Genomic DNA, 22,268 nt, shown 5'->3' with positions numbered 1-22,268 from the left:
CCTTGGTTTTCAAACAGAATGTGTTCCAGAAGGCCGCCCGACTTCCGAAATGTTTGGAAACCAAGGCACAGTTTCCGATTGTGCAGGCGCGCTGGAAACAATAGCGGAAGCCGCATTAGATGTTGGGCTTCCAAAAAAACCCCTTCGAAATCTGGAAGACCCACTTCCGGGTTTCGATCATTTGGGATCCGAAATGTACAAGTACCAAGGCGTTCAACAACCAAGGTACAACTGTATATCCTAAACTCCTCTTAATGCTCCTCCCTTGTAACATTCAGATGATTTTTTGTAATATACATCTATACAGCAGCAAAGGAAGTTAAAATCCTCCATCTTAATTCTGAGTACAGTGGTACCTCTGGTTACATACTTAATTCGTTCCGGTGGTCCGTTCTTAACACGAAACTGTTCTTAACCTGAAGCACCACTTTAGCTAATGGGGCTTGCCGCTGCCGCTCCACCGGAACAGGATTTCTGTTCTCATCCTGAAGCAAAGTTCTTAACCCAAGGTAATATTTCTGGGTTAGCGGAGTCTGTAACCTGAAGCGTATGTAACCCGAGGTACCACTGTATTGGTTTAAGGCACTAAATGCTTTTGTTTCAGCCTTGGAAAAAATACCTTAAAACAGGAATGAGGAACTTGTAACCTTGCACTACAGCTTCCATAAGCCCCAACCACAAGTCCAATGATCAGGGATGATAGCAGTTGTAATCCTGGATGGTGATAAGGGTTTATTCTAATGAAGAGAATATTGCAGATAGGGAAACAGTTTAAGGAAGCAGCATGAATACTGAGGATCATAAGCAAGGAGTGCGCTGTTGTCTTAAGTCCTGCTGGCGGACTTCCTGTAATTGGCCAGTGTTTGGCCACTGTGAGAAAAGGATGCTGTTCCAGATGGGCTTTTGGCCCCGATCGAGCTGCTCATCTTAAGCTCTTAATACTTAAGAGGAACAGCACCAGATGGACCACACTTAAGCCAAGACTGCCTATATGGATCACACCACAGATATTCAAATCCCTACAAAGTTAGTTCCAGGTTCTGTACTGATAAATACTGCAGATTCAGGAACTGCTTTAAGAAAGAGTACAGCAGCATCAGCCTCTCTGCTCAGTGGCACAATTTGGCAATTTTAGACTATGGCTTCAACAGTCCTATTGTGGGCAAGTTTTTTTTTTATGGTAATGTATTTTCTTCTTTGGCGATCACTCGTAGCTGAGTAAGATTGCCTTCCATGAACATGGTTTGAACAGTGAGTCCGTAAGTGACTGTGGAGGTCAATCCTGGATCCACACGTCCTTCCACAGTAGTGACATAGGTTTCTGGATGGGAGTTGATCACGGTGAGGATTTGCTTGCGGTATCTCCAAATTTGGGAGAGATGTGTACAGCTATTAACCAAATGAAAAACAACAAAGCCAGTGGACCTGATGGGATACTTGCCGAAATCTTCGAAATGGACAGAACTGAACTGATACAACACCTTCACAAGCTCATCTGGTAATGTGTACCACTTGCTTCAAAGTGTGGTAAGCCAGCCATGGTTCATTTGGAGGCCCCTGTCCTTGTTTTGCTGAGGGCAGCCTCCACTTCTGCCCAAAGTCCTTATCTGACAGCGCTACTAGCTCCACCACACCCCCAAGGGTTACTTCAAAGAACTGTGTTAACTAAGGGGGAAGGAGAAGGCGAATGAATGAAAGATAAGATATTGAAATTGGATTGTGTTGTGTTTTAAATGGTTTTTGTTTTGTTTTGTTAGTTGCTGGTGTTAGTGTTTTGTAGTGTTTTTAGTATTGTGTTGTATTATTGTATTGTTTTTTTTTTTGTTTTCTGTAGTGTTGTGTTTAAACTGTTGAAAAATTAATAAATATTATTTATAAAAAAAAAGGAGAAGGCCAAGCCACAATGCCGACACCATTCGCACCTAGCAAGACCAATAACCCGAGAGAATGCTGTCATTTTATTGTTTTGCTTTTTGTATCTTTTACTCCCTCTCTCTTTTAGTCTTTTAAATTGTGCACCGCCTGGCATACATTGCCAGAAGGGCAGTATGCAAAAATACAGTGAACAATAAACTTTTACTTCTTCATTATAAAATAATCACAATACCCAAACATTCTTCCATGTTTGTAATAAAATTGTGACAGCTTCAGTTTTCAAACAAAATAAGAGTTAGACTTCAGGGCATTTTAACACTGGTTCGACCAAACAGAAAAATTGAAAGAAACATTTGTTTCAGGCTAAAACTGTTTCAATGTCCTAACTTTTTTTTTCATGAAACATCTTTAGTTGCCATTCTACAAATGATGCCATCCAGCAGCGTGCCTATTTTTTCTTCCTGTGGGGTTAGCTTGTACAACTGCAAAGAAAATGGAATAGTCACTTTCCGGAGGAGCAAAAGGTTGTCCAGCTTTATAGGTCAAGTTGAAAAAATGGGCACAGCAATCCTATGGCAGGCAGAAGGGAGAATCCAAAGCATAGCTACTATAACTTCCAATGCCCTGCTAGAGCAAATAATAAAATCTTAAGAGTTGTAGAGTTGGAAGGGACCATGAGGGTCATCTAGTCCAATTCCCTGGACTATGCAGGAATCAAATGCAAGAATCAAAGCTGGGGAGGAGACAGCTAGAACGGAAATAAGTATGGCAGCTCCAAGGCTGTCATATTTTTTTGCACCCTTCTTAGGGGAATGGGGTGACTTTTGATTCTATGAATCCAAGATCTCGCTTGATTCAGCCCCATCTTGCTCCTTCTCTCTCTCTCTCTCTCTCTCTCTCTCTCTCTCTGTGTGTGTGTGTGTGTGTCCCCTGCACCAACAGTGGAAGAGGGATGGTTTCAGAAGTCTCCATGGCTGAATTGAGAAGATCTCCAGGGGTCTCTAGGGGTGGACCTACTTTTCTACTTCCGGACCTCCCTTTACACCCACAAAATATGGCAACATCAATGGCTGCTGGGATGACCTCTCCAGGGACCATGGGACTGCACCCTAATGTACTTTGTAGTCAAAACTCTCAATACAGAGTGGGGAAAATGTAAGACACAAAAGAAGATTAAGAAAATGTAGGGGTATGCTTGCATTCCTAAGGATGCTTAAAGGTAAAGGTAAAGAACCCCTGACAGTCCAGTCGCAGACGACTCTGGGGTTGCGGTGCTCATCTCACTTTACAGGCTGAGGGAGCCAGCGTTTGTCCGCTTCCGCAGACAGTTTTTCCGGGTCATGTGGCCAGCATGACTAAGCCGCTTGTGGCACAACGGAACACCGAAACCAAAGAAGTGCACAGTAATGCCATTACCTATTTATCTACTTGCACTTTTTCAGCGTGCTTTTGAACTGCTAGCTTGGTGGGAGTTGGGACCTAGCAACGGGAGCTCACCCTGTCGCGGGGATTCAAACCGCCGACCTTCTGATCAGCAAGCCCAAGAGGCTCAGTGGTTTAGATCAGTGGTTAGATCCCCTCATGCTTAGCTGGGGGGGGGGGATCCAACTGGATTTATTGAGCTTAAGACTGCACTATATGTCCATCTATCTCAGAACTTAATACCTTGTGGCCCACCACAAATTGAATTTCAACTCCCATTTGCCACACTCCTTTTAGTTGGGGCTGTGGGAATCTGGAGAGTCACAGCCCCCCCCCCACTCTGTACTAAAAGTAATTGCAAAAATACAATTACAAACTGTCATTACAAACCAAAGAAAATGCTATATTTTGTCTTATCTCAACCCTTAACCCGGGACAAACTTGTACAAACCTTTTTAACTTTCTGTAGGTCTGTTATTTTGGGGAGGTCTGCTAAAGGGACTTGCTGGCCTTCCACTTGACATATTACGTCATCCAGATTCACGGTTTTCTCTTGGTCTTCAACCAGAACGACGAGTACAGCAGTGTCACTGTCGGAAATGCCAAACTTTCTGAAGGCATCTGAAATCTAAAACACAGAATTGTGTGTTCTTATATACGTCAGTCACATCCTAGCAATCCAAAGCATCTCACAAAACATATTTTCCCATTTATTTGGTTCCAAAGCTCTGAAAAGATTAAATTAGTTGTTAAGTGAAATGTTAACTATTTCACAAGATAAATACTTACAACAAATGTGGGCATATTTTATCATAGGCAGTTTAATATTCATTCATGTGTTTTCTAGTCACTATATGAGGGACATGCAGAGGATTTTAATGTCAGATTTAAAGAATGATAAGCTGTGTCAAGGGATGGGCAGGAGTGGTATAAACTTCCTGTACGGTTATGGGACTTCTAAGACTCTTAGTTGACACATTCTACATGTATGTTGAGATCCTGGTGGTGTAAATACTGTACATGATAACCTCTGGTTGGTTTTTGTTCTAATATTACTGCAGGAGGAGTCTGGAGGAAGCCCAGGACACATTGCATGTGTGGGCTGTAGAGCAGACCTGCACAACTTGCAAGCAATCCCTTCAGATGTGAAGGAAATAAGCAGCTATCTTCTTTTTAAAAGACATCTGAAGGCAGCCCTGTTTAGGGAAGTTTTTAATATTTAATGTTGTATTGTTTTTAACACTTGATTGGAAGCCACCCAGAGTGGCTGGGGAAACTCAGCCAGATGGGCAGGGTATTAATAATAATAATAATAATATCAAACAGAAATTCAATTCTCCAGTGTTTTTACTACCCACCCAGGTCTGCAAGAACAAGAAAGGGAGCCAACAAGGCAAAATACATTGGCTGGGTTATGTTTTCCTGGGATGGTGGGGATGTCACAAAGTGTCCAGGCCTGTACAGGAAAGCCTGCCCTCTTATAGGTCAGACCTCTGTGAGGATTCTCAAGCCAAAAGAAGAGCCAGAGAACCAAGAACACTGTTTCCTACAGTGCTTGTTTACTGGGGTAGGGGCAGATTATAGTGGACAATCAGAGGCAATTCCTGAATGGGAATGGGGGAAAAATAGTATCTCATAAAATGAGCATCCAGATTACATATTTTATGAACTCAGTAAAAGGGTAGCAGTTGTGAAGCCTAAGACTGAATGCTTTGTTAAGACCTTGTTTCAGTCTTGCAGAGACAAGGGTGGCTTAGTAAGAGGGTATGTGTGCAGGCAAACTGATGGTCAGGAAATATTTTGTGTGGTGAATAATATACATAACACCTTTCAATTAGCAGCCTTCTTCAGGGACAAGAAAATCTTATTTCACTGTTACAGTCAGGAGGTCCTGCTCAAATTCTTCCCATAGGCACCTGTTTGGCCACTACGAGGCCAGAATACTGGACTAGATGGGCCTTTTGGCTTGATCTGGCAGGGCTCTTATTGCAAAAAAAGGGGGGGGGGAATTCAGAGCATGCTGTAGGAAGCCATCTTACATTGTTGTTCGGGGAAAGGTTGAATATTATCTCAGCGTTAAGAGTTCTTGTCTTCATTTTATCGATCTTGTAGAGATGTACAGCTTTATTCGTTGCCACAAGTAACTGAAATGGATCAACAATCTGCCAAAAAATACAGAATAAAGTTTGGTTTCCAGGGATAGGCCTCAAAATAGACCCACTGCTTTCCTTAGCTCAACAAGGAAAAATATACTTTAGAAATGGCAAAGAGCCAGTTATGCCATCAATTAAATGTTGAAACAAGGAGGGGGGGGCAATTCCACACATTGTAAATAACTTTGGTCTATCACTAAAACCATGTCTGAGGTCTAAACATACAGTAGTAACAGTACAAGTAGATATTTAAATGAAAATTAAATTCACACATCACATTTCAACCTGAGGAAACTGGAATCCTATTACTACAGCTCTCACTATCTTGTAAAGAATCAGAAAAAAGCCTTTTGCAGAGAGTATAGCAGTATAATGAGAAGAATATTGAGAAGAAACAAAGAAGATAAAATCATGAGGAAATGTGGATAAACATTTTGAAATCCTGAGAACAAATAAACCAAAGTCCAGATAAGAAGCAAAAAGACAGCCAGTCGGGCAGTGCTTCTCAAACAGTGGTTTTGGGCCACTTTCAGGCAGCCATCAGCATCTAAACATATCCAGTATTTCCTCATTTGTCCGCTCTACTCACTAGCCATGCCAGCACAGCAGTTCGCTGCAAAGACATCTGGGAGACAGAGGGAGCCATAGAGATCAAACATGGTTGGCTTGAACCAAGGATGGGTAGAGAACGAACACACCCATTAAAGTCCCCTTTCATTTTGCTTTGTATTCTGCAAAGCACAATGTTTCTTGGACTCAGGAAAGTTGCTACAGAAAGAGCAGAGTGCCCCGGTAAATGTTCCATCCATTCTCTCATACAACCTTTCACAGGTTTCCTGAAAAATCTGTACCTTTGTCCAACTGGGCACAGTTAACATTCTCGCTGACCTGCTCCTACCTGAATAGCAATCTATTGCCTTCTCCTTCAAATCTAATACAGTTCCTGAAACTCGGAATTTCACACAGGCAGGATTGCAAAAGCTCTGAGTTTTGCAAACCTTGTGTTACCACAGTAATGAATACATAAAAAAATTAGTTTGCTCACCATTGCAGGATTAATTAATGCTCCATCAATAGCTCCTTCCATTGCTTTTTTTCTTAGCGTGGCAGCATTTTTCACATCATTAAACAGGATAAGAGTAACAAGGCAGTCAGGAAACAGTTCCAGTCGATGTGTTAAACACTGCATCTTGCAACACAGCAGTACGCTGCTTCCGAATCAGTCAAACCTGGAACATTTATAAAAAGTGACCAATGGGTATTGTTGATACTTTTGTGTTTGCTCTTTGCCTAGTAGTTTTACTTAATTAAGCTTAAGGCTACATTCCATAGAGACATTTCAAAAATTGTCAAGTCTGCACAAGATTAGTATGAACTTGGCCTAGTGACCGTGTTCCATGTCAGCAGCTGGAAAAACCGAACTACTTTGAAAAGTTTATGCTCTAAATTTATTCTGATTTAAGCAGTCTGATCTTGTAAGTATAAAGGGTTTATGTGGCCTGTCATTCTTCGACAAAGACACAGTGCAAAAATGCAAAACGTGCATCAGCTTTGGGAATATCGCTCATACTAATTTTTATAGTTATATTGAGCTTTTCTGCTTTAAACAAAAATTTAAGACTCGTACCCTCTCATTGTGCAGAAGTACAATACATACATGACTTTCACGGCCAAACCAGCATTTAAAAATATGTTGCATTTCAGTGTTTATACATTTTGGCTCAGCCGGTCATTATCTGGAGTTGTCATTGACCCATTCTCTGGAAAACCTTGCAGAAGCTGGATTCCAACAGCCATACTGTGTTTTTGCAAAAGGCAGTTATCACTGCTTTTTTCCTTTTCCAAACCATACAGAAAGTGACAGCAGATCCACCCCCGCCCCCCCAGTTCTCTGAAATGTGCTGGGACTTTTGTGATGGACAGAGTCTGTTCACAGAGTGAACTGGTGCATAGTGTTTCTTTTTTAAAAAAATCTACAAAATTCCATAGAAATGTTATTGCTTAGAATAAGAGACACTCATTATGGAAAGAGCGTTCAGGAGTGATGGGTCAAATGACATATGCTCCTCCCGCCCTCTGTGTCTCTCTCTCTCTCTCTCTCTCTCACACACACACACATCCCATTTGTAAGCTTAAAAAATGTTTCCAAATGTGTTCTTGAACTTTTCACTTGACAAAGGGGTGATTCTGATGCAATCTTTGCTATTAATGGGCAATCTTTGCTGTCAATGGGGTCACTTTTTAAATAAATTCCATAAATGAATACCTTTAGCACTAGTGATCCAATTAATTTTTCCGAGATGATCCTGTGCGTAGGATCAGTGAGTCACCGTTGGTCCTGTGCAGAAGCAGATAAGCAAAAACAACAAAATAAGATCTTAATAGACAATTATCTTTCTACTACATATGTGTGCACAGCCAAGGGGTGGGACAGAAGGGTCTTTTGGCCTGTGGCCTCACAGGGGGCCTCAAATTTAGACCCTTGTTAATATTCTGGCATTTAACAATTTCTGCAACTCCCCCTGCCCCCGCACATCAGATCAAAATGCATAGAACCTCAATATTCAGGGACAGTCTACCTCTGATTAAAGTGACTGGCTGGCTGACGACAGGAAAAGGATGTTCGCTCTCAAACCTCCTTAGGGATGTCGTAAGGAAAAGTGGGGCATTCAGAGTTCAAATTGAAAAGTGTGATGGCTTCTGTAAATCCCTTGAAAATAGGAAGCTTTGGGAGTGCTATAGGAATGCTAAGATCTCAAATATAGAATAAATGATGATTGCACAAGGTAAACACACATACATAAGTATACGAACCATGTGTCTAAAATAGTACAGGAGGGCAATCCAAAAGCCATCTTGGCTCTCCTAAAGACTGCAAATATCCTCTGCCTCTTTAATCCCCCTTAACTGAGAACAGGTAAGCAGATAGCCATCAGGGGAAGTTCCTAAAGGGATTCATCTCCTATGAACCTCCTTTATAGTAATTGTCATTGTTTGCCCAGATTGAGGGATGCCTGACAGGCTTCCTGATGGTTTTATCAAATGCTAATGTTTTTGTGTAGGGACGAGGGTGGCGCTGTGGGTTAAAGCCTCAGCGCCTAGGGCTTGCCGGTCGGCAGTTCGAATCCCCGCGCACGAGGGTGGCGCTGTGGGTTAAAGCCTCAGCGCCTAGGGCTTGCCGATCGAAAGGTCGGCAGTTCGAATCCCCGCGGCGGGGTGCGCTCCCGCTGTTCGGTCCCAGCGCCTGCCTACCTAGCAGTTCGAAAGCACCCCCGGGGGCAAGTAGATAAATAGGTACCGCTTACCAGCGGGAAGGTAAACGGCGTTCCGTGTGCGACTCTGGCTCGCCAGAGCAGCGATGTCACGCTGGCCACGTGACCCGGAAGTGTCCCCGGACAGCGCTGGCCCCCGGCCAATAAATGTGAGATGGGCGCACAAACCCCACAGTCTGTCAAGACTGGCCCGTTCGGGCAGGGGTACCTTTACCTTTACCTTTAATGTTTTTGTGTAAACTGGAACTATGTAAAACTTGCCAAATCCTGAGGATTTGCCACAGTAACCCCACTTTGGGTGGGATGTAATTTCTGACTGTTTGTAGAGGGGATGTCCTTCTTCTCCAGCCAAAATGCAAACCCTGAAAAGAAACGTTCTGGGTCACTTTCGCCTCCTTGCTACATCCGCCTTGGTTTCAACTGGATCCTGCCTCCATCCATCCATCTCTGACCGATCCTGGACTTAGGGGTCCCTGGGGAGTTGGGGAGCAAAAGCCAACCACCCCTATTTTTGCCTATATCAGGAGGGTCTGCAATCTGCACACAGGGAGCTCACATGTGACAAGTCCCAGCAAAGGAAAAATGGATACAAAAACTTATGGAATATGCAGAAATGGGGTAAAACTCACCGGAAGAATAAGAAATCGAGATAACAATTTCTTAAAAAATAAAAAGAATGGAAATGGTTTACTGAATATTTACAGATTAATAATAATAATTTTTATTATTTATACCCCATCCATCTGACTGGGTAACAGATAAAAACATTTGGCAGGATTACTGTAACAACCTGCTGTTTCATAAGAGTATATATTTAAAGATTATGAATAAATGAGCACATTGAGTGAATTTGCAATACGCAGAAGATATTAAAAATAAAGTTATGGAGCCGCAGAAAGAGGGGGAAAGAAGTCCAAGTTTTGAAATGTCAAAAGGACTGTAAAATGAGTGAAATGTATAAAGCTGGTGAAATGTATAACCTTGAAAGTATAATTTTTTTAAAAAGAAAAATGTTTGTAAAATGAGTGAAAGGGATAAAAATGGGTGAAATGCGTAAACTTGAAAAGTATTTTTTTTTAAATATTATTTTTCAAAGCTCACACGCGACACGGAAGCCGTTGCACAAAGTGTGGCAATAACACACACACACACACACACACACACACACACAGCCTTTCAAGGCGAGCTTGACAAAAAAGGGAGATATTCGCCAAGCGCCCGGCCTGGCGGTCCCCGGCAGCCCCTTCCCCGCAAGGCTCGGCTTGAAGCAGCGGCTTCCCCCGCCTGAGAGGACAACGCCGAGCCGGGGGTTGGGCGGCCGCGCGAGGCAGCAGCGCCTCAGGCTTACCGGGCTCGCCTTATCCTGAGGCGGCGGGCGGGCGGGCGGGCCTCGCGTTTCTTGCCCGGTCCCCCTCCCGACCCCCGGCGCCAGCAATGGAGCGCTCCGAGGCCTACTACTTCTCGGCGGCGCTCAGCTGCGCCTTCCTCGCCTCGTGCCTGCTCTTCTCGGCGCTCAACCGACAGCAACGCTCGCCCTACATGGACGAGGCCTTCCACGTCCCTCAGGCGCACGCCTACTGCGAGGGGCGCTTCCAGCAGGTAGGTAGGCCGCGCGAGCCGCGGGGATAACCAAACCGCCTCTCTTTGCCACGGCCGCCTTCCTCGCCCTCTTTTATCCCCGGCGACTAAAAGGGTTTGTTCAGGGGTGGCTAGGTCGGGGGGGGGGGGGCGCCGGGCCGCAGCTGGACTACAACTCCCATCATCCCTCTGCGTGGCTCTTGATGGCGGGGGTTGATGGGAGATGGAGTCCGACGAGCCCCCCCCCTACTTTCACCTGCTCTTAAGACGCCCGCCTTGAGTCAAAGCAGAGGGGTAGCTTGTCGGATCTTGTAGGTTTTAAACCTCACGCACGTACCTTTCCATTTATGATTTGCAGGGCATCTGTCAAGGGATGCAGGGAAGCTTATGCTTAATAATAATAATAATTTCATTATTTATACCCCGCCCATCTGGCTAGGTTTCCCCAGCCACTCTAGGCGGCTTACAGCACGTTAAAGAAATGTCAAGCATTAGATATTAAAAAATTCCCGATACAGGATTGCTTTTAATGTTTAATAGGTTCTTGTATTTTACTGTATTGTGTTTTGTTGGAAGCCGCCCAGAGTGGCTGGGGAAACCCAGCCAGATGGGTGGGGTATAAATAATATATTATTATTATTATTATTATTATTATTATTATTATTACTATTACTACTACTACTACTACTACTACTACTACTACTATTATTACTCAAGCCCTGCAAATCCGAATTTGGCCATCAGGGTTTAGAACTAGGGTTACCACTTTTGTTCTGGCAAAATATAGGGTGGGGTGGGGTGGTGCAGTTGGGTGATTATCAGTGCTTTTTCCACTTAAAAAATGTTTAGGGATACTCTCATTTTCCTACTCATATTGAAATATTGCCCCTCAATGAGGCCAAACTTAGATTCACAAAATGTTTAAGGGTATGCGCACCCCCAGAAAAAAGCACTGGTGATGATGATGATGGTGATTTTCCTCCCCTAAGTGACTTCAAAGCAATCCATTGCCATCTATTGCAGCCTTTTAGGGTGGCCCGTCTGGAATTTGTCGCATGCACACACATACACATGAATTTATAGATCTGTCTGTGCTTAAATGCACAGCTTTTCAAACACGTGCCTTGGGAGAGGATCTCTAACTTGGCAAAGAGGGGAAGACCTGAAATGCAGGACAAAACTGTTACCGATACAGGACGTAGAATTTTACATTGAAATATGGGGCAGTCCTGTACTATACAAGACAGGTGGCGAAGGACAACTTCTGTTATACATCTATAAGAACTAAATCATGTGCGTAAAAGGGCTGCTTTCAGTCTGCAAAGCTCTTCATGTGTTTCACTTTCCCAACGGCACCGCAAGGTCTTGATGGTGCCCAGTTGTGTCCCAGAATTCTGATTTTTAAGATAAGTGCTGGGGCTCAAAGTGCCCCCAAACTGCACCCTTTGATACTGAAAGTCCACCCCCAATTCCAACCCTAATTGGTGAGGAATTGTACAATGCAATCTGCTCACGTTCAGAGACTCCTCCCTTTATAAAAATCAATTTACATGTTTCCCGTCTGAGCCCTGGCATGGGAAACAGATTCTGGAGCTGCATCTGTGTTGCAATTGCAGTTCCTTAGAAACTCCATTTCCCCCCTTTATTTGTGCAGCCCAAGGGATTACAGTCCTAATCTTTCTAAATCCTTCCCTGTCCACTTTACTCTCCCCCTCAATTGTCCCCAGTAAGTCTGCAGCAGCAATCTGTGCGCATCATACATGAACATCGAAGGAGAGCACATTAACAACACAATTCTATACATGGGTATTCAGAAGTAAATCCCATTGAGTTCGATTGGGCTTACTCCAAAGTAAGTGATACAGGATTGTTGTATGAGGCAAAATTCCTGCCTACAGTTATTTCAAAGACCCACTTAATTTATACATAGGCTCCACCTACAAGCCTTCCTTCAGAAATAATAACATAATTTCAGTGGCAGCTTATAAAAAGGTATATGCACTTAAAAATGGCATGTACTTTCATTAAATGGAATATGCAACACCACTCAGATCTTGCTTCATACCCAGTGATTATTACCACGCAATTTGCCACTTTCCTGATATAAGTAGCAATGGGTAATAAATAGAATAATCGTTAGACTGCACAAGTTCTTCTCACCGAAACAGAATGTCTAGTAGCCATTTTGGGACAAGACAGCTCTAAAGCCATATTTTTCAAAAGATTGGCTGATGCGATTGATTATCCGTTAAGCATCTGGCTAGTTCTGATGAAACCTTGAGCTAGGTTAAGAACTTTGGGAACTTAAAGAAGAAAATTCACTTTATCCAGGGACAGTCCACATATATATTGGCCCATTCCTACCTGTTATGATCAATGGTGATCAGTTGATCAGCGCTGATAGGGAACCCTGCTTGCAAAGGAACAATGAGGATCTCACCTTATGCAGCCAGTTGCTAGCTGCACCCATGCTTGCATCACACGTGACATCATATATATGATGCCGGCTGTGGGGCAGAGTGGCAGCAAGTGTCAAATTCGGACCTGTGCCAGTGTAGTTAGGCCAGCTGGCTGGCAGTTCCCCATTGCTGCCCAAATAGCTTTTATGCAGGGATTAGCACATAGAACTTTTCTAGCCTGTTTCAACTGTTTGGCAGTAAGCATGCAGTGGTGCAGAGATCGGCTTTACATGGACTTAGCGGTTGGGATAGTCAGAAAGGGACAAATTTTTATAATATGTCAGGAAAAAACACACTAGATTCTTGGCTAGCGGTTCAGAATGAGCTATCAGAGACGTTTCAGAGATGAAACCCAGTTGCCTATATGAGACAGCTAAGAGGATGCAAGGGCCAGTTCATCCATAACACTAGATCATGATTTGGAAACAAGGCTTAATTTGTAATTTCCCAGTTTGTACCCAGCACTGTTTGGCATTAAGAGTTAGCCAACTCATATAGTTGAATATTGACATATCAAATTGTATAGTATACAGTGGTACCTTGGGTTACATATTCTTCAGGTTACATACGCTTCAGGTTACAGACTCCGCTAACCCAGAAATAGTACCTCGGGTTAAGAACTTTGCTTCAGGATGAGAACAGAAATCGTGCTCTGGCAGCGTGGCGGCAGCGGGAGGCCCCATTAGCTAAAGTGGTGCTTCAGGTTAAGAATGGTTTCAGGTTAAGAACGGACCTCCGGAACGAATTAAGTACTTAACCCGAGGTACCACTGTATAAGAATCAGTTAAATGGAATTCATTTAAGATGGAACTTCGTCTTCTGTTTACACAAAAATTCTAAAACATGACTTTGGCAGACTGCATCCTTAGCAAAAAAAAAAAGTGACACAAATGACATGCATTTCATTTTCGAAACTGCCAATGTAATGTGAATCAGGGATTATCATCTCTCTCTCCCAAGATGATTAAATTTCCCATATACCTGGAACACTAATTTCTGCACAGGGAGATGTATAAATCTCTGTTTCTAATAATAATAATAATAATAATAATAATAATAATAATAATAATAATATACATGAGAATAACAGAAAGAGGAAGCAGGAGTTTAATTGAATTCATTAATTTTGCATTCTGTTTTTCTAATTATAAAAACACATTTCTGAGCTGTTTAATTTTACTGTCTTTCTGTTCTCTCTTTTTGCAGTGGGACCCCATGATTACTACACTTCCTGGTTTATATTTGGTGTCAGTTGGAATTGTGAAACCTGCAGCGTGGCTCTTTGGGTGGTCTGGAAGCATAGTCTGCTCTACAGGAATGCTCAGATTCATCAATCTTCTGTTCAGCATTGGGAACTTCTATTTACTATATTTGCTTTTTTGCAGGATGCACCATAAAAAGGTACAGTGCAAATGTATCACACTTAAAAGAGTGTCATTCCTATACACAGTAGCACCATTAATGTGTCAGAGGCTTGGCAAAACTCTAAACTCTTGCATTATGATGTAGCTGCATTTTATTCTGTTTCTGCAATAACATTTGGATCTTCCCAGCATCTTAGACTATGTTGCCTTCCTGTTTTTCTAAAAGCAAGTACTTTTAGAAGCTTTTTGCGCACGTGGCAAGCAAAGACTTACGCATGTGCTTAATATTACACCTGTGACTACAAGTCACATTGGTCTTTCATAGGCTTGTATTGCAGTCATAAGGACTTTTAAAGGATTTTAGGAGGGTTTACACTATGTTATGTTCAGGATCTTAGCAATATCCATTTTGGGTGCAATCCTATACAAGTCTACTCAGAAGTAAGAGCCATGTAGTCCCAGGTAAGTGTTTATGGGAATCCAGTCTTACTCTTGATGGGTCATTTGGTCAGAAATGTGGTTTTACTAGGGTTGCAGCGCTTGGTAGATTAATTGGTTAGGATTAACCAGTTAAAAAATAATAATAAGTGAAAAAGTTATCCCCTTCCATTAATCAGGCAACGTATTTTTTAAAAGAAAAAATGTGGTTCTAAATTTTAAACTCATTGAAGTCAGTGGGATTAAGCACACCCAATTCTGTGTTAGATTTAGGCCATTATTTTTAAAATACAATACTTATATAAACTGCAAATTACAAACACCCTCTTAGAACAGGGATTCTTTGTGCCTGTGAGAGAAAGGGAAATCCTTTTTTTTAAAGAGAATGCTTATTGTGACATATGTGAGACCTCCGGGTATAGGACAGTATATAAATTCAAAGAAGAAGTAGAAGAAGTGGTGCTTCACTTAAAAACAGAAAAGCATGATTCTTGCTTCAGAAGTACAGTGGTACCTCAGGTTAAGTACTTAATTTGTTCCGGAGGTCCGTTCTTAACCTGAAACTGTTCTTAACCTGAAGACCACTTTAGCTAATGGGGCCTCCTGCTGCCGCCGCACTGCCGGAGCACGATTTCTGTTCTTATCCTGAAGCAAAGTTCTTAACCTGAAGCACTCTTTCTGGGTTAGCGGAATCTGTAACCTGAAGCATATGTAACCCGAGGTACCACTGTATTGTTTTTATCAATGCATGATTTTAATCAGTACATTAATCAAGTGAAATGCACTTGATTAAAGATGATTTAACTTATTTAATCAGTTCACAGTTCTGTTTTTAGCAGTTGAAATCCTGGAAGTTACCTTAAAACAAAATGGTTTGCTACAAATGATTTGAGATGCCTGTCCAATTCAGTGGTGCTTGCGCAAATGATGTTTCCAATGGTTGTCGATTTTGTTATTAATTCGTAACGGAAGCAACAGTCCTAATTATTCTTTTTCGTTGCCCTTTCTAGGCTGCCTCTGGATTCCAGAGAATTCTGTCAACCTTGACGCTCGCAGCATTTCCAACTCTTTATTTTTTTACATTCCTTTATTATACCGACACAGGCTCAACCTTTTTCACTCTCTTTGCTTATTTAATGTGCCTTTACGGCAATCATAAAACGTCGGCCCTGCTTGGGTTCTGCGGCTTCATGTTTCGTCAGACCAACATTGTATGGACCGTGTTCTGCGGAGGAAGTGTCGTTGCGCAAAAACTAAGCGAGGCCTGGAAGGCAGAGCTGTCGAAAAGCAAAGAGCAGAAGAACTCGCCTGCGAAGGGATCCTTTTCAGAACTCATCAGACTCTTCAGGTTTCTCCAGGCCTACCTCATGTCACTTAAAAACCTAACCACTCTCTTTCTCTTGATATGGCCGTACATCATGATGGTGCTTGTTTTCTTCACTTTTGTGGTCCTCAATGGTGGCATTGTCGTTGGCGACAGGAGCAGCCATGAAGCCTGTCTGCATTTCCCCCAGCTTTTCTACTTCCTTTCTTTTACTCTCGTTTTTTCCTTTCCTCACCTTGTAACCCCAGGCAAAATGGTCAGTTTTCTCCGTTCCGTCCAGAAGCATTTTTTGCGATACAGCATCCTCACCACCGTCTCTCTATTGCTCGTCTGGAAGTTTACGTTTGCTCACAAATACTTGCTTGCAGACAACAGGCATTACACGTTTTACATATGGAGAAAGATCTTTCAAAGACACGAACTGGTGAAGTACTTATTAGTTCCAGTCTATATATTTGCTGGCTGGAGTTTCACGGATGCACTGAAATCAAAATCTGTTTTCTGGAATTTGGTATATTTTTTATGTCTGTTTGTTGTCACAGTTCCCCAGAAGCTATTAGAGTTCCGTTACTTCATTTTGCCATATATCATATACAGGCTGAATATTCCTGTGCCATCGCTTTCTAAACTTTTCCTGGAATTGGCCTTTTATATCTTGGTGAACGTGGTGACTTTCCATATCTTTTTGAACAAACCTTTTCAATGGCCGAACAGCGAGGAAATCCAAAGGTTTATGTGGTAATTTTGGGCAATGGGATGACTAAATTCTAGGACTTTTCCTGCAGCAAATAAGAATCTGCAGGCTTTGAAACTCTACCAAGGAAAAAAGAAACATTCTGGATGTTTGTAACTGGCAGGGAATGTGAAATCTGATGCACTGTTTTTGCAGATATTGAAAAGCCATTTTTATACAGTTAAAATCCTGGGAATTGATAAATATAAGATCAGGGAAATTAAACCACAAAAAACTAATGTGAATAAATTTGTTTACATCATGCTTCCTATGTTGCAGGGGCTATAAATCTGGGATGCTTTCAGTAGATCTATGTGTGTTCCTAGCTGTATGCAATGAAAAAATGGAAAACGGTGGCGTAGCTTAAGTCCAATAGGCTAATTTTCGATATGGTTCGTTTACTGCAATGCGGCTCCTAAACATAGTTTTTGCTTGCTGAGGATGCCTTGTTCCTGCACTTGTGCTATCAAGAATTCAGATTTTACTACTTGGACAGCATGTCTTCTCCAAAATGGGTTGAGTCTCACATATCAATACGTTGAAGCTCATTTGCAGGAACTGTTCACCATGGAGAAATTTACACGTGAAAGTTAGTGGATGACGATGACCATTACTGCAACCCAAATGAACCTGAAAATGGGGTTTCAGGAATAAAATGGCAAGAATAAAGAACACTGAAATCTAGGACCACAGCTGATTTACACATCATGCAATTAACCTAATCTGCATGTCACTTAACATGCTGGATGCCAGACTGAAGTTCTGATGAAAGCAATGAAGTTTAAAGTATAGCTGAGTATTTTAAGGTTGCGTTCCTATGCACACTTTCCTAAGTAAGCCCCACTGAACACAGTGGGTCTTCCTTCTGAACATGCATAGGGTTATGCTACAAGGTTTTAAGTCTAATAACTTATCAGAAAGTTCCATTGAACCCAGTAGAGTTGTGTGTTTTTTTTAGCATAAACACCCTTAAGACTTGAGTGGTTCAACCTTCCTTGTCTCAATGCCTTGCCCAACTTTTGCGCCCACTGCATTGATTCTGCAATGTTTTGAGAATTTTGGATCCACTGAGGATGAACAGGCAAGAATTTCCAAGGGCTGCCTCTATTTGTTCGCTTTCAGTGTATGCCAGTTCCCAAAACGTCGTAGAATTATCTTCCTTATTGTTTCTGTGCTTGCTTTTGCTGTTATTTCGTAATTATGGCAGCTAGAAATGTATGGTTTCTTTTTAAAATAAAATCACAGGTTCCCCATCGCTCTCCTAAGATAGAGCAGGGTATATACATTTGCCAATCCATTCTGATGGAGTTCTTGTTATCTTCTAGTCAAAGGGGGTCCAAGTAGTCCTTATGTGAAATAACAGGATGAAATTTAGCAATGAAAGATTTTGAACTTCAAACCATTTCCAAGCAAATGCCATTAAATATCTACATAATAATACTAAAAATATTTCAAAAAATCTGATTAACTTTAGTGGCTGGTGTTCAGAGTACAGGGCTTCAGAATACAACATGATTTTTCCTTATTGGTTTAACAGGAACATCTTACGCCATGCAGGATGTGAACATTTTAAATTGAAGCAAAGGCCAAAAAGAATAAAATTTTACTTAGCTTACTGGTTTAATAAAAATAAGATGCAGCTGAAGTTTCCTAATCAAGGTTCTTGGAGAAATAAACAAAGCAATAATGAGCTGTTTGTTATTGCTTTCAGCAATAACACTAATCTGCTTTTTGAGATGAGTCTTGTGGGTTTGATTGGAGTCTTTTGGAAACGCAGTTCAGAAACTCAAAAGGCAATAGTACAAAGATAACTGGTATTGTTCATTGCTTCTATTAATTGTAAATGAAATCCGCAGGGCTTCTGAAATGATGCGCACAACTTACAAAAGATTGCAAGATGAGCATCTTCCTTATTATCACGAACCTTTTAAATTTACCGTTCTTCAGCGTGCCAGTATAATTGCCGCTTGTGGTTAATACAAAGTTTTGATTCATAATTCTTCATTCCCATTCCAGCCACCACTAGGAATAGGCACTGGTGGCACAGAGCATCTCTCCATGCTGCAGAAATGCAACACAGAACTGATCCTGCAGCTTCGAGTGCTGGGGAAATCTCTTTCAATAGTTGCGTGTAGAGTAACTTTCACATATTGACTTCAGTTTCCTTCATTTTGGAGGAGTTTTCACCTCTGGGAAAGACTCATAGCTCAGTGGGAAAGTGCATATTTTACATGCAAGTCTCAGGTTCACTTTCTTATACTTAAGGATCCTTTTGGAGCAGTGTTGGGAAGAGGTTCCAGAAGATAACCTTTGAGAGCTGTTGCCATTCAGAGTAGTCCCTTTGGAACACGTTCTTTGGACTTTAAAAGCAGGCTATAAATCTAGGTTAGGTTAATAAGTAAGCTAAAACAGTTCCCTGTGTTAACTAGGTTTTTTGAAAGCAGAAATCCAGGAGGTGAATGAGTCCCTATGTATTATCTGCATTCTAGAAAGAACTGCACCTGTTTTTTTCCTTACCTGACATGTTGAAGACACAGACAGAAGCTGTGGATAATAAGGCATGGCTGAAGTACCTTATGCTAACTATGATTTTGCAGCAAACTTCTCTATAACTTTACATAAGTTTTATATCAGAAAATGCAATTGGAAAGACTTCTAGGGTAATGTCCTAAGGGATCTATTTCATACTACAGTACAGTTTTTTGTCCTAAATCAAGCTGCACATTGGCATAAATCTCTCATCTCTCAAAACATGCAACCTGGGCAAAGTTTCTTAACCCAAGGTTGTGTCACACCAGCTGTTGCAAAGTCCCTTCTTTGTGGCAAATTCTTCCCCTGCTGCATTGTGACAGTATTGCACTGCGAAATGTGGACATGAATGACTATGTAAGAGGTATTGTGCACTTTTGGTATCATGGCCTGCCATTTTTGTGTGATGCAATTACCCTGCAGCACAACATGCGGGAAATTCAACCCAAAAGTAATAATAGACTTTGTCCCACACGGGGATCAAACCTGCAACATTGGTGTTACCATAATCTAACCAGAGCTAGGACTATCTGCATAACCCCTAGTTGAGAAATCCCCCAGGATCAATTTAATTGTTTTGCCCTGTTTTGCAAAACAGGGAGACATATTTGTTCAGAATTTATCATTTTATTCAGTGTTTAGCATGAGAAGAGTGAGCAGTGTTTCTAAGGGCCGGACTTGTGGCTATTTTCAGAGGAATAACTGAATTTTTATACCTTTCCCCTAACCCTTTAACAAATTAAGTGCTTGCTAATTAGAGATGCCCCCTCTTCCAGATGTTTATTGTCAGTGGTTTTAAATAGATTAGATTAAAGATATGCATTCCATAAAAAAGCCAATATAACCCTAAATTCTTTAAACAGCAAGGAAGAAATACTGGTTAACTAAATTCACAAGGTGGCACTGTTGAGCTGTCTTTTCTATTCGTATGTCTAGCAGGGTTTTATTACTCTTCTTTTTAGAAATTTTATGTCACTTCTAGAGTTATTGAGGTTAAAACATTTGAAGACCATCACGTTCTGTGATTCCCACCCTCCAGTAATCTGTGTTTATCTTAGTCTAACAGTGTGTTTCAAAAATCAGCTTTTCTTAATGCATTGTGATTTTTTTTTAAATAGTATTTGTATACTTCAGTGTTTAAAGCAGTAGAAATCCTGTTTAATTTCTAGAAAATTCCTGTACTTTATACTTAAGATAATCATTCTTTCGCTATGACAGGATTCATCTAGTTCTGTTACGGAAAGGAAGAGCACCGTATTGTTCAACTAGAGCAGAAGGCCTCTCTCTAAAATATTAATTATTTTTTAACGGTGGAGTAAGTTGGGCTTAAAAAAGATGTATTCTCAGAGGGCTTGGAGCCATCTGCTAGTTTGACTTTGTGTGTTAAATGTCACCTACATTCTGCTGAGGCGTGCAGAACCAAGGAGGTCTGCTTCCCAGAATATGTACATCTGTCACATTTCCTGAATTCTCGACAACCACAACCACCTTTACTTTCTCTAGATAATTTCCTTTTGCCAACATATCACATAGCAATAGGTTCCCAGTATGTGAAGTGGAAAAGTTATCATTGGGACGATCGCAGAATGGAAAGGCTAGGTGCAGGTCAGTCTTATCTATAGATAGTCAACTTGGTTTTGCAGTCAACTAACTCCCACCTTGGGAGGGACGCGGGTGGCGCTGTGGGTTAAACCACAGAGCCTAGGATTTGCCGATCAGAAGCTCGGCAGTTCAGATCCCCACGACGGGAGTGAGCTCCCGTTGCTCGGTCCCTGCTCCTGCCAACCTAGCAGTTCGAAAGCACGTCAAAGTGCAAGTAGATAAATAGGTACTGCTCCAGCGGGAAGGTAAACGGCGTTTCCGTGCGCTGCTCTAGTTTGCCAGAAGCGGCTTAGTCATGCTGGCCACATGACCCGGAAGCTGTACACCGGCTCCCTTGGCCAAAAAGCGAGATGAGTGCCGCAACCCCAGAGTCGGCCATGACTGGACCTAATGGTCAGGGGTCCCTTTACCTTTACTAACTCCCATCTACTGGCATTTAGGCTTGGTAAAGCAGACGGTAAATTTCTGCAACCCGTTCTAGACAATACCGAGCTACATGGACCAATGTCCTGGGAGCTTCCTGTGTCAAAAAATGCAAAGATAAGAAAACAGTCCTGGGATTATGGGCCAGGACTTTGTGTACTCGCCTCTTGCTTTTCTGTCTTGGAAGAGAAGGCGAATATGTTTCTCTCTGCTGGGCACAAGAGGAAACAAAAAAAGTAAAATATTGGGTTTGGAGAGATGCTATGAATTGTGCCTGCAGACTGTGAGTAGTGATATGACCAGGTCAACAAAGTTTGCACTAAGTATGAACCCATTTTACCTATGGGTATGCCTGATCCCTAACCACTAAAGGCCAAAGTGGCTGAACAAACTGACCCTAAGGTTTCTTTTCCGCGGAAATGTTTGGAACGAGTTCTACAGAACGTTATAGAATGGCTATAACGTTATGTGGAGCTACCATGCGATAGGAAAAGGTAAGGGAATCTGATCCAACTTATCTATTGTGTGCCGAGAAAGAAATAGTTGTGTTCTTAATGGCTTGTTGTACATTAACCTGCAGTATAGAGAGTCCTGTGTGTCTTGGCTGCTGCATTTACTTCAATGGAGAGGGCAGCTCTGTGTGTGCAAAGGGGTGTATTTGTGAAAGGGCACGCCCTTGTAGGTTGTATATTTATTGCTGTGACTGTACTGCGTACACAATCACTGGTTTAAGATGCTGCTTTTTTGGATAGTTTAGGATGCCATATAAATTGCAAGGCAAGCCATTAGAGATGTCCCTTTATAGAAAAAAGTGGCTCTGGGACTAGGTAGCTGGTCTCAATGATGAGAATGATCTAAATACACAATATATGAAACATGAAGGAATCACTTTCATGTTAAAGATGCCAAATCAAGACTGCTGTTGTTTGTGAGTATATAAAATAAAGCAACTGCCTCTTCATTTTTAGGAAAATTGTTGGTTTTTAAAATTGTAACCTTGTGTCCTTTTGTTACATTATACGTGTGCTTTCCCTTAATAATTTTGGAACACCCGCATTATTGTGGGTGCGATGTTATAATAAAGAATTTCACTAAG

At 41.8% G+C, this 22,268-nt stretch overlaps 2 protein-coding genes across 11 annotated transcripts in view; one reads left to right on the top strand and one right to left on the bottom strand.

The window, feature by feature from the left end:
* Positions 1-10,220, bottom strand: part of TPRKB (TP53RK binding protein) — a 22,450-nt gene extending 12,230 nt beyond the window's left edge. For 7 of the 9 annotated variants that reach the window (XR_014223820.1, XR_014223821.1, XR_014223822.1 and 4 more), the window contains exons 1-4: positions 7,717-7,794; positions 6,496-6,679; positions 5,337-5,459; positions 3,749-3,925 (exon numbers count right to left, since the gene is read on the bottom strand). Coding sequence is in view for 1 of the 9 variants with exons in the window: in XM_082239887.1 (XP_082096013.1) it covers positions 2,271-2,357; positions 3,749-3,925; positions 5,337-5,459; positions 6,496-6,639 (531 nt within the window). In the remaining 8 variants the exon portion in view is untranslated. Of the gene's footprint in view, positions 1-1,935; positions 2,358-3,748; positions 3,926-5,336; positions 5,460-6,495; positions 6,680-7,716; positions 7,795-10,070 lie in introns of those variants that run through there. The other 2 variants (XR_014223819.1, XM_082239887.1) reach the window with 2 other exon arrangements.
* Positions 10,157-22,268, top strand: ALG10 (ALG10 alpha-1,2-glucosyltransferase; the record flags this gene model as incomplete). 2 transcript variants are annotated; one of them, XM_082239775.1, is made up of 3 exons in its annotated part: positions 10,157-10,321; positions 13,966-14,160; positions 15,572-22,268. In XM_082239775.1, 3 exons carry the CDS (start codon positions 10,157-10,159, stop codon positions 16,625-16,627), a joined length of 1,416 nt encoding a protein of 471 aa, XP_082095901.1. In that variant the 3' UTR covers positions 16,628-22,268. The 2 variants fall into 2 exon arrangements, with proteins under 2 accessions (XP_082095901.1, XP_082095902.1); XM_082239776.1 differs by lacking the exon at positions 10,157-10,321 and adding an exon at positions 13,604-13,681.

Source organism: Podarcis vaucheri (assembly GCF_965113315.1).
Source record: "Podarcis vaucheri genome assembly, chromosome: 10".
NCBI lineage: Eukaryota > Metazoa > Chordata > Lepidosauria > Squamata > Lacertidae > Podarcis > Podarcis vaucheri.
Note: the sequence above shows the minus strand (reverse complement) of the source record. Positions and strands in the feature narration are given on the sequence as shown.